Source organism: Bison bison, unplaced genomic scaffold (assembly GCF_000754665.1).
Source record: "Bison bison bison isolate TAMUID 2011002044 unplaced genomic scaffold, Bison_UMD1.0 scf7180017864160, whole genome shotgun sequence".
In the NCBI taxonomy this organism is placed as follows: Eukaryota; Metazoa; Chordata; class Mammalia; order Artiodactyla; family Bovidae; genus Bison; species Bison bison.
The window spans coordinates 3,931,581-3,947,330 of NW_011494732.1; the positions used below are offsets into that span (position 1 = coordinate 3,931,581).

The 15,750-nt window shown below is 52.2% G+C and overlaps 1 protein-coding gene across 1 annotated transcript in view; it reads right to left on the minus strand.

Moving 5' to 3' along the window:
• The window catches only part of AACS (acetoacetyl-CoA synthetase), a gene marked incomplete at its 5' end in the record, with an annotated part of 55,441 nt that overhangs the window by 28,382 nt on the left and 11,309 nt on the right, over positions 1–15,750 (minus strand). Inside the window, 3 exons of the mRNA XM_010841408.1 lie at positions 1,222–1,303; positions 1,513–1,627; positions 10,738–10,835. Coding sequence (XP_010839710.1) covers positions 1,222–1,303; positions 1,513–1,627; positions 10,738–10,835 — 295 coding nt within the window. The remainder of the gene's footprint in view (positions 1–1,221; positions 1,304–1,512; positions 1,628–10,737; positions 10,836–15,750) is intronic.

Below are 15,750 nucleotides of genomic sequence, written 5' to 3' on the forward strand. Positions count from 1 at the left end.
GGTTTACCTGTGCAGGTAAACACGTCTGATCTCAGAAGTCTCTCCTTAGGACTTTCCTGGCAGCCCAAAGGTTAGGACTCTGCACCTCTACTGCAGGGGGGAAGGGTTAGATCCCTGACCTGGCACTAAGATCCCACAAGCCAAGAAGCGTGTCCCAAAAAAACCTACCTCTCTTCAGTGATCTCTTTAAGAGAGATGAAAGGTGGACAATAAGACCTCCAGGAAGAACCTCTACTTGGAGCAAATCATAATCCATTTTATTGATGCCTAGTCAGAATTAAGGTGCTCACCATTTTATTCAGTGCTCAAGGCCTGAAGTCTATTAGTTTATGAATGTCAGAAGAGGAAAGGAAGATGCCATTAACAAGGGGGACAAAAAACAGGTTCTAAAATGGAAAAAAATACATTAAGCATGCGAATGGCAACCCACTCCAGCATTCTTTTTTTTTTTTTTTCACTCCAGCATTCTTGCCTGAGAATCCCATGCACAGAGGAGCCTGGTGGGGTCCATGGGGTCCCAAAGAGTCAGACACAACTGAGCGACTAACACCAACACCACCATTCCTTTGTACATATGCGTATGCATATATGTACACGTGCATACACATATACATACACAGACACCATATACATATACACAAAAGTGCACACGTGTGTGTAAACACATACACACATACATACACGTATGCACATGTGCATACACTTTAGACACTATTCACAACTGCTGTGGCCAAATGGCCTGGCCCCATCCAAGCCCACCACCATTTCCGAGGGACAAGAGACAGGAAGGGTGAGGATGCCTGGGACAGACTCAGTTCTGCCACTAAGTCACCATGTGGCCCCAAGGGACTCGCTCTGGGCCCTCCGGTGCCCATCTACAGAATGAGGATACTTTTTGGCTCCATCAGGTCTCAGCTGCAGCACTGGGGATCTTCCCTTGTGGTGCACGGACTCGCTAGTTCTGGCTCGTGGGCTTAGTTGCTTTGCAGCATATGGGATCTTAGTTCCCAGATCAGGGATTGACCCCAAGTCCCCAGCACTGCGGGGTGGATTCTTAACCCCTGGACCCCAGAGAAGTCCCTATGGAACGACATTTAACAAAGATACCCTGCGCCTCCAAGATGCTCCCACTCCCACTGGAAAGAGTCACAGAACCTGCTGCCTGGTGGGTCCTTGACTGTGTTCCATATGCAATTAGTGATCAGCGTGTGGCTGGCTCACCTATTTGGAATCTTGGAGATGTCTATCTTCTCTCTGGAGGAGATGTAAGGAATCAGTACCACTTTTTTTAGGTCTGGTAGTCCTAAAAGCAGGGGGAGAAGAACACACAAGCTTACAGACCCCAACAAACTTAGTCACTGATCTTTCTCTTTTTTATGAAATGTAAAACAACCCAGGGCTGGGACTGCTCCGTTTTTGTAGCTCACGGCTACCAGGGGCTCTTGGGAGCCCGGGGGCGGGACTCTTGCCCCTGCGCCCCCCCCCGCCACCCCTCCACGCCAGCCCACGCACCCTTAACGACCCGCTGCAGCTTGTCCATATGGCTGTGCTCTTTGCCGTTGTACACAACAGCCTCCACAGAGAAGATGAGCTTCGGCTGGATCTGAGAAAACCGGTCCAGAACGCCCTGGAGGAGAAGGAGAGAGCCATTGTTACAGAGGTCCAGGGGTTCAGAATCCGCCCTCCAATGCAGGAGAGGCGAATATGGTTCCTCTGTCAGAGGATGAGATGGTTGGATGGCATCACCAACTCAATGGACATGAGTTTGAGTGAACTCCGGGAGTTGGTGATAGACAGGGAGGCCTGGCGTGCTGCAGTCCATGGGGTAACAAAGAGTCGGACACAACTGAGTGACTGAACTGAACTGAACTAATGACCTAAGATCCCACTTGCCTCAGGGCAGCTAAAACCACCCGCTTCCAACTTCTGAGTCTGCGTAGCACAACCCCTACCCCACCCTACCCCTGCAAAAAGAAACATCATTATTGCTCAAGGAAACATTGTTGTTGCTCATCCAAAAGGCAAAATCTCCCAGTAGCCCATGGGACCGCTATATCTTCAGGGAAAGAAAACGGAGCATGACCACCACGCCAGCCATGTCCCGGCATTCCCGTCACCTGGAGGCCAAGAAAGACGGCCAAGCAAACCAGACACGCACATGAGACAGGATCATCACTTCACAGAAAGCATCAGTGCAAAGAAACACCCAATGGACTCACAGACACACACTGAGTCTATCAAATGGGAAAACAGCATGGTGTTTGCACGACCACAATGGTCCCCCATTTACAGACAAAACCTTCCAACACGGCTCTTCTGGCGTATGTAAGGGAAGGCTCACCTCCCCAAAAGGAAGCTCTGTATGCAAAGCAGTCCCAAAGTTCAGTTCTCCTTGATCTTCAATGACAGAGGTACCTGAGTCCTCCAACTGACACTTTTTGCCAAGCAAATGGATAAACCCATAAACATGTACACTCGTAAACCAGCCCATTTGAAAAAGCAGGCTCTCCACACCCAGCAGTGTTTACACCACACATGAATCACCATCCCCCTCAAGCACATCCTTCTCACTGAGAGAAGGCACACCTCTTGTGCACACACAAAACTGACAGGTGTAGCCTCGAGACACACTGAGACAACCTGCATGCAGCCCTGAGGGTGACAGGTACAAGCTCTCACAGTCTCCCCTCCGGCTCCCCTTCCAGCCTGCCAAATTCAGACTATGGCAGAGCCACCTTCATTCACAAAAACAGCATTTGGGAAGGCATCACCGGACTCCGGACTCCTGAACCAGCATTCCTGGTCCCTTGCATGTAAGCCCAATGTAGCAGCTCAAGGTCAATGCCTGGGGCTACTCCAGGGATGTCAGAACCTCTGTGTGAGGATCTGATGGACAGGGTCTCCACCCTGGCTGCAGGACACAGGCCACCTGTGGCAGGACGATTAAACTCACCAGATAACTAATTAACTGGCCTGGGGTGGGCCAGGCGCTGCTTCTCAGAGTTCCCCAGGAGTCAGCAAAGCACATGCTTAAGACAAGGGGAAACCAGGGCCCCTAGGAATGGTCTTGGTGACAACAGTGTGGAAGTGGCCTGGCAATCTGGGCTTTCACAAGCCCCTCAGACGATTCTAACGCATGATGAAATTTGTGACTCTCTGGACTACGAAGTGAAGAACTGAGATGCTACTTTCAATGTCATCCATTTTCAAGACACAGTGCCAGGCAAGCAGAGCTCCTTGTCCTTAGAACATACAATCTAACTGGGGGAGAAGCAGCGAAGCAATTAAATGTTACTGTTTCTAATTTCCAATTGCTTTCAGTGAACTAAGCTCATCCTTTAGGTAGCCAGGAAAACAAAGAGAGAGAAGAAAGGAAGGAATAAAGACATAAGGAAAAATTAGTGATGGATTTGATCAATAAAACCAAAATCTTTCTTCCAAGAAGATCAATAAAATAAGCCTCTTGACAAATGTGATCAAGAAGACAGATAATATTTCTAGCTCACACTTACACGGTACTTACCACGTATCAGACACTGTCCTGGGCACTTCACTAATATTCACTCATTCAGTGCTTTGACACAGCATTATTATCCCCACATTACAGATGGATACACTGAGGCCTACAATCACCCAAAGTCAGAAATCACACTTTACTACAGAAAGATTAATCAATGACAGAGCACTACGTTCAGTGTTGTTAACAAATTGCCAAAAGCCAGATGAAGTGGATGATTCCCCAAGAAGACATAAATTTATCAAAAATGATCCAAGAAGCAGTAGAACACCCGAAGAGCCAATAACCACGGGAGAAAAAGCAGTCAAAGGTCTACCTCTTAACCCAGACACCAGGGAGGGACAGAACTGCAGGCACGTGTCGCCACAGCCTCGGGCACTAGAACATTCCCTTTATACAAACCATTCAGAAGACAGAAAATGACAGAGAACAAGCAGACAGAAAGAGGCTACAGACCAATGTAATTTACTACACTAACAGATTAAAAGGGAGGAAAGCTTGTGAATATCTTAAAAGCTTTTGCTTTCCTCACAAAAAGCTTTACTAAACTGGACACTTCCTCACTGACAGTGTCTCACAGAAATCTATGGCAAATACATTGCTCTTGATGGAGGAGAGTCCCGGTAGGACATCCCAGGCTGTCCAGTTTAGGACTCCGCACTTCCACTGTAGGGGGCCCAGGGTCAATCCCTGGTTGGGAACTAAGATCCAGAATGCCACAGCGTGGCCAAAAAAAAAAAAAAAAATCCTGGCAAAAAGCAGAAACCAGCTTCCGTGCCCAGACTGCCACGGTGTCCTGGAGTTCCAGCCAAGCTAGGAGCCAAGAGCTGGCAGAAAGGAGCCGAGCAGCAGACGACAGAAATGGCTATGTTGAAACAGGCCAGTGAGAACCACCAGGCGAACCAACAGAACTGGGTTAGGCAAGGTGGCCATGTACAAACTCCACAGAGCAGCACCTCCCTGGTGGTCCAGTGGTTAAGACCCTGCACTTCTACTGCACGGGATTCAATCCCTGGTCGGGAACTAAGATTCCACATGCCAAGCAAGGCATGGGAAAAAAAAAAAAAAAAAACAGAGAGAGAAAACAACAGTAAGCTTCACACAGCAAAATAAACAGTATTCCTGGACCCTAGGATTTTAAGAGGGGCGGAGAGTCCTCACTTAAGCTGGGAAGAAAATTTTTGCCAATGAAAACATCTCCATGTACTGAGCATTCAACATCCACCTTTCCAGCTGGTGGCAGGCACTCACGCATCTGACTTCCCATCCCCAGCAGCGGGCTGGGGCTGTGATCAGCTCCACATCCTTGCTGAGGCAGGACCAGCATCATTTGCCCAAAGCTTCACAACCTGCCAGCGGCAGAGTTGGGGTTGCAGCCTGCTCCATCTGCCACGGGGGCTGGTGCTCTTAACCACGGCACTGCCCCTACTAAGGAAAGACTGACCCTCAGGACAGGAAAGCCACTGGGCAGCAGCAGAGAGCCAGGGCTGGGGTCCCCACAGACTGAATAGGGGGAGGAAGCAAGAACCACAGCCAGAGCATCCCAGGACGCCTCCGGAGAGCACCTCCGCTCAGGGGCATCAGGGGAGCAGGCTTCGCAGTCAGGTGGAAGGGGAGCGGCCATTCTGAACTGAGGGTGCCACGAGAAGAGCCCAGAGCAGGGGGAGCCAGCCCAGGGCGGGGGGAGCTGGCCCAAGGCATGGGGAGCCAGCCCAGGGAAGGGAAAGAACTTCTAGAAAGTCTGAGGCCAGGAAGGAGCAGGATGGGGCCAGACAGGAGCCCTGGAAGGAGGCAGAAATTTCTCCATGACACCTAGCATCCTTCTGGTGGACTAGCCCACACAGGTAGAAGGACCAGAGAGCAGTGATCTTGGGCTCGGACATCACGGAAGTGACCCTTGGTCACAGGGAGAGAGAGCAGACAGCAAAGACAACAAGTGTTTCAGAACCAGGGCTCAGAACAGGGCACCATGGACAGACTCAGAGACCCCATGACATGGTGGTGAGGTTCCTGGTGGGTCGAGCTGGGATCTCTGAGAATCAGAAACTGGCTGTTGGCCTATTCCAGTCCAGAAGAGGGCTGCTCAGTCGTGACCGCTCTCATAGCACAATGAAACGAACACACCTGTGATCGTGCAGCTGACCTGATAGGGCGCTTAGCAACCAACCCAGTGCTGTAACCAACAGCTGGGCCAGTGCTGGATCACATGGACAGCCACCCAGAGTGAGAACAGCTCTCCTATTTATGTTCACGCACGTACGTGTGTGCACAGGTACACACATACACACACGCAGCAGCCTGAAAAGCATTCTGTAAGAGGGAGGGCTACAAGCTACTGGCCTGGCTCTTGGATGCGTGGATATCAAAGGTTAGACTACCCCAGCGTCTCTGAAAAAGCCACCCATTCAAAGGTAAACAGTGACACAAAGGAAAAACCAAATGTCAACACACACAGGACCTGGAGGTCTTGGTGAGGCTGGAAGGTTGCGGACCTGAAGAACAAGCACCCCACCCACCTGGAGATGTCCCTGAGCCCACTGTGGGGGGTATCCAAGCACAGAGGGTGGGAGAAGTGGAAAGGATGGGAGGAAGGGTGAGGTGAAGGGCAGGGGGAGGGCAGACCAGAGCCAAAGGGTGTCAAGGGAAGTGAGAAATGGCCCCCAGCATCCCTGAGCAAAAGCGGCATCCCCACCCTGCCCCAGAACAGCCCACGCAGACAGGCACGCAGCTTGGCAACAGAGGGGGTCCTGTCATCACCAGCCTGGCTAGGCGAGGAGGATTCATCTGTGGACAGGTGAGTCCACATGTATGCAGACCCTGCCCCCATACCTGTAAACTGCCCAGTAACTATCCCCCATGCGTGTGCCACAGGACTAGAACCTACTGCATAGTCACTCATAATGTAACCCCGTCACAAAAATAAAAAGTTAAAATCAGCATTTGCAAGAGAGTGGCAATTTTCCCTTTATTATAGGGATTTTCAGTGATCTGCGACAGAAAATGAGTCAAAGAAGGAAAGACATTTGTACTTCACTGCAAATTTCAGAAACGGACCCTTTACTGACACTGGGAGGACCATCTAAATGTGGCAATGCCAGAAATTGATAACAGTAGCCTCTTTTTTAGGAGAAGGCGATGGCACCCCACTCCAGTACTCTTGCCTGGCAAATCCCATGGATGGAGGAGCCTGGTAGGCTGCAGTCCATGGGGTCACGAACAGTCGGACACGACTGAGCAACTTTACTTTCACTTTTCACTTTCATGCATTGGAGGAGGAAATGGCAACCCACTCCAGTGTTCTTGCCTGGAGAATCCCAGGGATGGGGGAGCCTGGTGGGCTGCCGTCTATGGGGCTGCACAGAGTCGGACACGACTGAAGCAACTTAGCAGCAGCAGCCTCTTTTTTATTTATTTGGCTGCACCGGGTCTTAGTTAAGACACGCAGGATCTTTAGTTACAGCATGTGGGGTCTAGTTCCCTGCCCAGGGATCAAACTCGGGCCCTCTGCCCTGGGAGCACAGTCTTAGCCACTGGACCACCAGAGAAGTCCCCAGGAGCCTCTTTTTTAAGTAGATATTTGCACACTGCTGAAGAGGGCCGTCGCAGGCCCATGGGACTCCCCTTTCTCGCCCCAGGCCCCATCTCATCTTTGACTCAGTGCTTTCCTGTAGGTTTAGCTAGTGGAAGAGGACAGAGAAGATACCTGAGGCTCTGGGGTCACTGCTTTCTATCGGGTCCTTGCTGTGTTTAGTTGCTCAGTCCTGTCTGACTCTGTGCAATCCCATGGACTGTAGCCCACCAGGCTCCTCTGTCCATGGGGATTCTCCAGGCAAGAATACTGGAGTGGGTCTCCACGCCCTCCTCCAGGGGATCATCCTAACCCATCCAGGGATCGAACCCAGGTCTCCCACATTACATGCAGATTCTTTACCATCTGAGCCATCAGGGAAGCCCACGGGTATCGATGCCCACATGAGCAAGTGCTATGGTCCAGGTTACTCGACCAGGGCTTCCCAGACACAGGGGTCACCTTTGGGAGCTGACAGGTGGTACCAACAGCCGGGGGACCCTGAAGTCACCAGGCTGATACATGAACTGTCAGCTGCTCAACACTCACTCCTGAAGACTGTGCACATGACCATCTGCCTCTGGCTCTACACCAGGAGCTCAGCAAAATGAGGACCACCTCCCAGAACTCAGGGCAAAGTGAAGCATCTCAGTAGAAAGATATTTGGCCCTGTCATTTTCTGATGGAACAGAGGGCTCTCCCCAGATTCAGGCCGTTGCACGGCGAAGATTTCCCTGAATCAAATGTGCTGAAAGTCGAGGTCAGAGCAGAGCCAGGCTGCCATCTAGTGCGCACGTGCATCTGACGACAGCCGCCACATCAGAAGACCCAGACCAGCCTCAACCCAGGGAAGGAATGCCTGGGACGCCCTCCAGCAGCACCCACGGGCTGCGTCCTCTACACTACAGGACCTCGGACCAGAGTCGGCCAGAGTGGCCTGTGATGGTGACATTCCGCACAGGACAGACTCATGAGAACAGGCATAGGGTCAGGGCCAGCTGCTGACGCTACAAACAAGTGGGAGGCGACCTGTCCCCTAATGCCACCCCGCCCTGCACCTGGTGGCTGAGACCTGCCACCAGAGGCCAACTCAGGACCTCCACTCTCTGAAGCTTGTGATCCCCTCAGGCACAAGCTTCAGTCAGGCTCTAGAAGGCCACAGCCACATCGTCCTGCCACACAGAGCTCTGCCAACATCTTTACAACTGCTTACAGGTTCCAATTCACTCAAAAAGACCCACCCCTCTGGACTTCCCTGAAGGTCCGGTGCCTAGGACCCTGTGCTCACAATGCAGGGGGCCTGGGTTCAATCCCTGGTCAAGGAACCAGATCCCACATCAGGAATGTCTGACATTTACTAAGCTCGGGCGTGGGTCCAGCACTGTCCCAACCCTAGATGGGCACCACTGCTGCTGTCCTCACAAGCCTCCTGCAGTGTGCCCCCAGGAATGGGAACCCAGAAGCAGCAGAGCCCGATTCAAACCCAGGCAGGAGCCTGTCTGCCAGTAACCTCCATGCCACATGCCTTCTCCAACCCCGAGGCACCTTCACCACTTCCGGGCAACACAGCTCAAGGGCTGCTAAGGGATCCAAGGACAACAGTGCCCAGGGACTGGCCCCCACAAGGATGGCCCGGTCCCAAGCTCACATGGCCTCACAGCGGGCCTTGGGGATCAAGAAGTCACCCCGGAGCTTCAGTCTCAAATCAGTCCTGGCGGGAGGCAATCTGGCAGAGGCCCAGCAAAGCCCCAGGAGGCACAATCACGGCCATCAGTGATGAGGGCTGAGATGACCACCCTCTCCCTGAACTCAGCAGGGCTCAGTCCTCACCCCATGGGGCCAGGACTGGCCTCGGCCAATCACTTCACTGCTCCAGGCCTCCATGTTACAGAGCCACGTCTATCCCTCCTCTGCGTGGTGCAGGGGAAAACAAGAAATACTGTGAAATCTTTTCCAGAAGAGCGAGCCTCAGGACAGACATCGGTGTCAAGCTCACACCCAAAATGCCTGGCCCAGGGACCAGCACATGGGTCACAGAGCGAGGCTGGAAAAGCGCCATCACTGCATCTATAGTCCAAGTGCATCAACCCTCCACGCCGATCACAGGCCCCCACGGTCTACACTTGTTTCATGAGATACTCTCTTTCCACTGCCCCTGCCTCACACATGAGGATAAACAACTCACCCAGAGATGCACAGGCAGCAAAGCCAGGCCAGCCCTTAGCTCCTGGGCTGCTCTGACGGATGCCCAGAGCGGGGGCCACGCCCAGGGCAAAAGAAGAACAGTCTGGGAAGATGCCCACTGTGTCCTCTAACAGGGGACTGTGCTCATGGCTCCTGAGGGTCCCTCAGCCCCAAGGCTCTGCAACCAGGAGAGGTCCCTGATCGGGAAGTGGAGAGTCCCAGAAGTCCTGCTTACTGTTTCTTCCTTCCCCATGTGGGGCTCAGCTTCCTGCCCCTGCCTGGGTCACTCTACAGCTGGTGCACCTTGGTCCCTGGTACCCTCCAGGTTTAAGGGAATAAAAAGGCTCAACCCGCTCCCACATAGGGTGCAAAGCTCAGACTCAAAGTAAGAGATGAGGGCTTCCCTTGTGGCCCAGTGGTTAAGAATCCGCCTCGTAACGCAGGGGACACCGATTTGCTCCCTGGTCTGGAAAATCCCCCACACCACAGACCAACAAAGCCCATGAGCCACAACTACTGAGCCTGCACACCTAGAGCCCGTGCTCTACAAGAGGAGCCACCGAAATGAGAAGCCTGCTCAGAGCCACAAAGGAGCCTCCACTCGCTGCAACTAGAGAAAGCCCTCACGTAGCAATGAAGACCCAGCACAGTCAAACACAAATAAATAATTTTTAAAATTCTTTTTAAAAAGAGATCAGAAATGGCAATGTTGGAGGCCTTGGGGGAACTTCTGTGAGCAAATCTGGAAAACAGTCTGCAGAGGATAAACATCAGAAAACTTCATGTGGGCATGAAGTAATCAGAGCAGTGGTCAGGCACTTCTTACTGGATGCTCAGAACACTGCCCACCACATGTAACACACACTAATGTAGCCATTACACATGGCTGGACGTAAGGAATATTAAAGAAAGGAAGGAAGAATCATTTACTTGTAGGCTTAAGAGAAGATTCGGCTCTGGACTCTCCTGACGGCCCAGTGGTTAAGACTCCACCTGCTAATGCAGGGGTCACGGGTTCAATCCCTGGTCCAGGAAGATCCATCATGCTGCGGAGCAACTTAGCTCATGCACCTCAGCTATCGAGCCCACACACCCTAGAGCGCTTACTCTGCAACAAGAGAAGCTATTGCAATGAGAAACCTGTGCACTGCCAATAGAGGAGCAGCCCCTGCTTGCCACAGCTAGAGAAAGCTCAAGGGCAGCAATGAAGACCCAGTGCAGGTTAACCCAGTAAGTTAATTAATTAATTTAAAAAAACATTAAGCTCCTTCTGGCTCCTTCTCTCCCACGGATCACAAGTCACTGGCTGGGGAGACGGGAGGTCATAGTGAAGCCATTTTCCTTCCCATCTTGCTGGTCCCACCCTGCAGCTGCCCACACCCTGACCCAAGATATCAGGCAGAAATCACAGGGAATGATTCCCTGCAGGGGTAGCACACCCAGGGCACTTGAGGGGACCCCGACTCACATTCACGCCAAAGTCTGGGGATGTGGAACTCCAGATGGCCCCAATGCTCGCAGCCGCCAGCATGGCCTCCACGGCATGCGCGCTGTTGGGCAAGTAGCCTATGGAGAGGACACAGGGAGAACGCTTGGTCAAGGTGCGAGGATGCAGACTTTCAAAAGCACCTCCCAGAGCCAGGGCGGGAGTGGGGAGAGGGGCTGGCTGTGAAAGGTTCACAGAGTAGGGCCAGGCCCACCTGGACAGCTCCTGCTCAGATGCTGCAATCACCTGCTGCCAGCCTGACCGCTTCCTGTCATCACCCCCTCCAACCCACTCCGATCAGTGGCCCCAACCTAGATCCAGTCTGGCCTCTTCTCCCTCTGCTCTGGCACTCACTCTGGGCTCAGTCACAATAGCCTGCCTTCAGTTCTTCAGTTGTTTGAAGCTCCTGCTGCCTCAGGGCCTTTGCACAGGCTGCATGAGCTGTCTGGACACTCCCACCCACACCAGCCTTCCCTACTGGGCACACACTCATCCTTCAGCGCTGAATGCAAACGAAACTCCCTCAGGGAAGCCTTCTCCAAGGGCACTCCATGAACTCAGGTGCCTTGGCCAGTCACCCACAAAGCATGCCATATTTCTCCCTCACCAGATTTACCATAATATTCACCTAAGGAAAATCAAAACTGGCAACTTATAACTGGTTCTCTTGAGAGGGCTGGGACTTTGACTGTCTTGTTCTCTGCTTTACCAAATGCCTTCTGTCACACCCTGCAGATCAAGGCCCTCTGGTGGGTGGATGTTTGGATGGAGGGAGGGGAGGAGAGGAGAGGAGAGGCTGTACGGGAATGAAGACAGAGCAGAGACATATACAAGCCTGAAAGGGGCTCAGGCCCGTCTTCAAGCCGGAGGCTGGGCTTCTACAGTAATAAAGGCGGAGAACCCTTATAGCCAAAGAGACTATGATCGATTAAACAGATTGTCTTAAATGCTCCAGAGGAAAGGATCTGTGCACAAGGCAGCCAGGGGTAGAAGGGCCAGGGCCTCCCCCGAGCACGGCTCCCTGGTTACACAAAAACCCTCTCTGCTTCAGCAACGCAGGCGCCCTGCACAGTTCTCCTCCTGCTCCTCCTCCCGCAGCTCTGAACTGCCTATTTGACAACAGTGGTGGGAACTTCCGTTTCTATGCGTTCACCTCATCTCCCAGGCTGGGTGTCCCGGGGACAGGAGCCCTACATCGCTCACTCAGCACCCAGGCTCCACCCAGCCCTGGCACATGGCAGGCCCATTGACAGACATCTGCTGCTGAGGAAAGAGTTAGCTGTGAATGTAACTGAAGTGTCTCCACCGGGCCATTGCCTGAGGCAGGGCGAGACTCACCACCCAGGGAGGTTGTGTGACCCTGCTGGCTCTGACACATGGCCAGGAGATACCCAATCCACAGATGAGGAAGAGTCACGAGCAGCTCTAACTTCATCCGCAAAGCTCTCCAAGCATTTCCCCATTCAAGCCCCTCTGCACTGAGGCTTCCTCACACTCGCTTCTGGGAAGCACAGTCCCCAATCCTGGTAACTGTCATCAGGTCAAATCAATACTCTACTCCGACACTCAAGAAGCAGGGTGGCTAGGGGGGTGGGGTGCCACCCAGGACCAGCCTGATGCTGAGGAGCCAAGAACACGGGAGTAGGCATCCCCCAAAAAAGCATGGTCAAGAGGCGCCCCCATATACCCTGTTTTCTGGTTCTCCTTCTCAGAAGTGTTTGCCTCAAAGGGAGGTTTTGTTTTTGTTTTTGTTTTTTTTTTAATAAAAATAGGAGGGAAGAAAAATCACTGGACGGTAGAAGAGCCTCTTGAGTTCCTTTTCTAGGCAGATTAAACTAGACCAAGAAAAGCCCAAGACATTGTGGTTTCAACCACAAAATGCCTGCTCTGACCCAGTACTCTCACGCAGTCATCCAACAAATACTCATTCTACGCCTACTGTGTGCCAGGCCCCCGTGGACTGAGGTGGGGCCATGAACGGAAGACAAAGCCCCATCCTGTAGTCCTGGAGGACAGACAGACAGACATGTGCACACACACATACAAATAATCCTGTGATTTCAGGAAGCCAGTAAGGCGACAAATGTAAATGAGGTGCAGAGAGAGTGGCAATGGATTTCTGCACAGGATGGCAGGGCCGGCCTCTGAGCAGAGACCTCAGTAAACCAGGGCGAACCCTTGGATCTACAGGGGAACATGCCATCCAGGGCTGAGACAGGCAGCAACATGGCAGTCATGGCCCTTCCTACGGATTCCTTTCCAGTCAGCTAACACTTAGTGAGTGCTCACTGCACACCCGGCTCCATCATCTGAGGAGCAATGTCAGGGTCCAGCCCTGTCACACGGCTTACCCCAGGATAAGGCCACCCTCTCTGCAAACATACACCGAGCGCCAACTTTCAGTGAGACCCCCGGGGGAGGGCAGATGGGTAACAGTTATATCAACATGCCCGTGGCTTCTCCTGCTGACACCCTGGCCTGTGGTCCTGGTCCCATGACCCCTGGGGGCAGGGAGGGCAGCCTCACAGCTGGACCCCCCAGGCCTCGTGGACTTTAGAGCCAAACAGAGGAGATCAATGATCAAATAATCACAAAAACCGAACAGAAAATTACTTGGGTTGGCCAAAAAGTTCGTTCGCGTTTTTCTGTACGCTGCTTGGCCAACCCAATACCAATGACACATTCTCTGAAACAGAGGATGAGATGCCGACAGAGGATCCAATGGGGGCAACCAGGGGGCTTCCCTGAGTGACACTATTTGCGGGTAAAGTTACAGGCCAGTGGGAGGAGGCCGGCTCCCCACAAAGGATCTGCTGGACACTTTGGAGGACAGCATTCAGGGGAGGACTGAGGAAAGGTGAGGGTGTAAGGAGGCAGGGAAGGAAGCAAGAATGCAAGGCCTGTGCAGACCTGCCCCTGGGGGGCAGCAGGAGCTAGTGAGCTTCTGAGCAGGGGACAGACACCTTCAATGCCACAGGGGTTGGTGCCTCGAGCGAAGCCGTGTCGCCAGAGGACAGAGAAGCTCTCTCTTCTGGTTTAAGAACGAGATCTGATGTTTGATCCTGGAAGAAACAACTTAAACGCTGACCCCAGCGTCACAGCAAAAAGCACACAGAACCCCAGCTGGCTGTGGACTGGAAATTGTCCCTGGACACCTCCTCGTTACTGGCCCTGCCTGGGATGCTGGAGGATGGGCAGGACTGAGAAGGCACACCTGACTTCTCTACCCACGAGGCACTCTGTACAACCAGTCAGGTCAGGCTCTCTACCACCCTGTTTAAAGATGAAAAAACTCGAGGCCCAGGGGAGGAGGATGTTCTCGTTCAAACCCACAGGCCCACAGGCAGCACCAAGTACAGAAAGAAGGCCACCTGACTCCAGGGAGCCTGGTACCTTCGAAGCTGCTAAACAAATTCTCACCAGGAAGGACTACATGGGAGAAGCCACACTGAGTGAGAAAACCCTGGTGGGGATCCCCAGGGACAGTGTGGCCACCAGCCTGGCATGGGGAAGCTAGAGCCCAGGGGTCCTGCTCCTATACTGTAGCACCAAACAGTTACAATCGATTGTTTAACAGATCTGTGATGAGGTGTCCTGGCCATGAAATTTCATGCCTCATTATTAAGTAACTTGGGGATTTCCATGGCGGTCTAGCAGTTAGGACTCCACTCTTTTGCTGCTGAGGGCCCAAGTTCAAGCCCTGGTCAGGGATCTAAGAACCCACAAGCAGCATGGCCCAAAAATAAAAAAATAACAAGTTAACTCCTTATTTAAAATAATCTCCAGAGGCCAAGTATTTTCACATACTTTATGTTAACAACCTTGTGAACTGAAGCTGTCTGCATGCATGCATGCTAAGTCACTTCAGTTGTGTCCAACTCTTTGCAACCCTAATGGACTATATAGCCCTCCAGGCCCCTCTGTACATAGGATTCTCCAGGCAAGAATACTGGAGTGGGTTGCCGTTTCCTTCTCCCAGGGATTAAACCCGAGTCTCTTGCATCTCCTACAATGGCAGATGAGTTCTTTACCACTAGCACCACCTGGGAAGCCCTCTCATTTAAATCAACACCCAGTGTTTTATAATGAAATTCTTTCCACATTTAAAAAAAATGAATTGGTGAATTTTCTCCCCTGGACCTCGGTTTTTCATCTGGGAAACAAGCAGGTTGGCGGCACCACCCCTGACAGCTGTGCGGTGGAGGAAATCGGTCAGGTGAGTTTCCACTGATAAAACTCCCTCTGCTGGGTTTTTGGGATCAGTCTACAGCCATGTCAACACAAGCAGCGGAAATCACAGCATGGAAACTACCCTCTGAAATTCCTCCAGAAACCACTGCACTGGAGGTGGGCAGACGCAGAAAACGCAGCAGCCAGCTTTTCCCGGCCTCGGGAGAGTCAGTGGTAAAGAACCCAACTGCCAATGAAGGAGACACGTGAGACTCAGGTTCGATCCCTGAGTCATGAAGTTCCCCTGGAGGAGGAAATGGCAACCTACTCCAAAATTTTTGCCTGGAGAATCCCATGGACAGAGGAGCCTGGTGGGCTACAGTCCATGGGGTTGCAGAGAGTCAGACATGACTGAGCATGCATGCAACTGATGAACTCTCTGGCTTGTGTTTCATTTAAGGACTACATTTTGGAACTTCCCTGGCAGTCCAGTGGCTAAGAGTCAGTGCTCCCAAAGCAGGGGGCCCAGGTTCAATCCCTGGTTAGGGAACTAGATTCCAAATGCCATAAGTAAGAGTTTATATGCCACAACTAAAGATCCTACACATCGCAACTAACAGTGGGCACAGTCCCATAAATAAATTTAAAAAAAAATTTTTTTTAAAAAAGGACCATGTTTCATTAAAAAAAAAAATACACAGCTGTGAACACTGGCTCCCACTCAGCATGAAGACACGCTCACGCTGGGGCGGGGAGCCGAGGACCCTCACAGCCCAGCTCACTCCCGCCAGGCCATACTTTCAGGGATCGTCCTTCCTGGTCTAG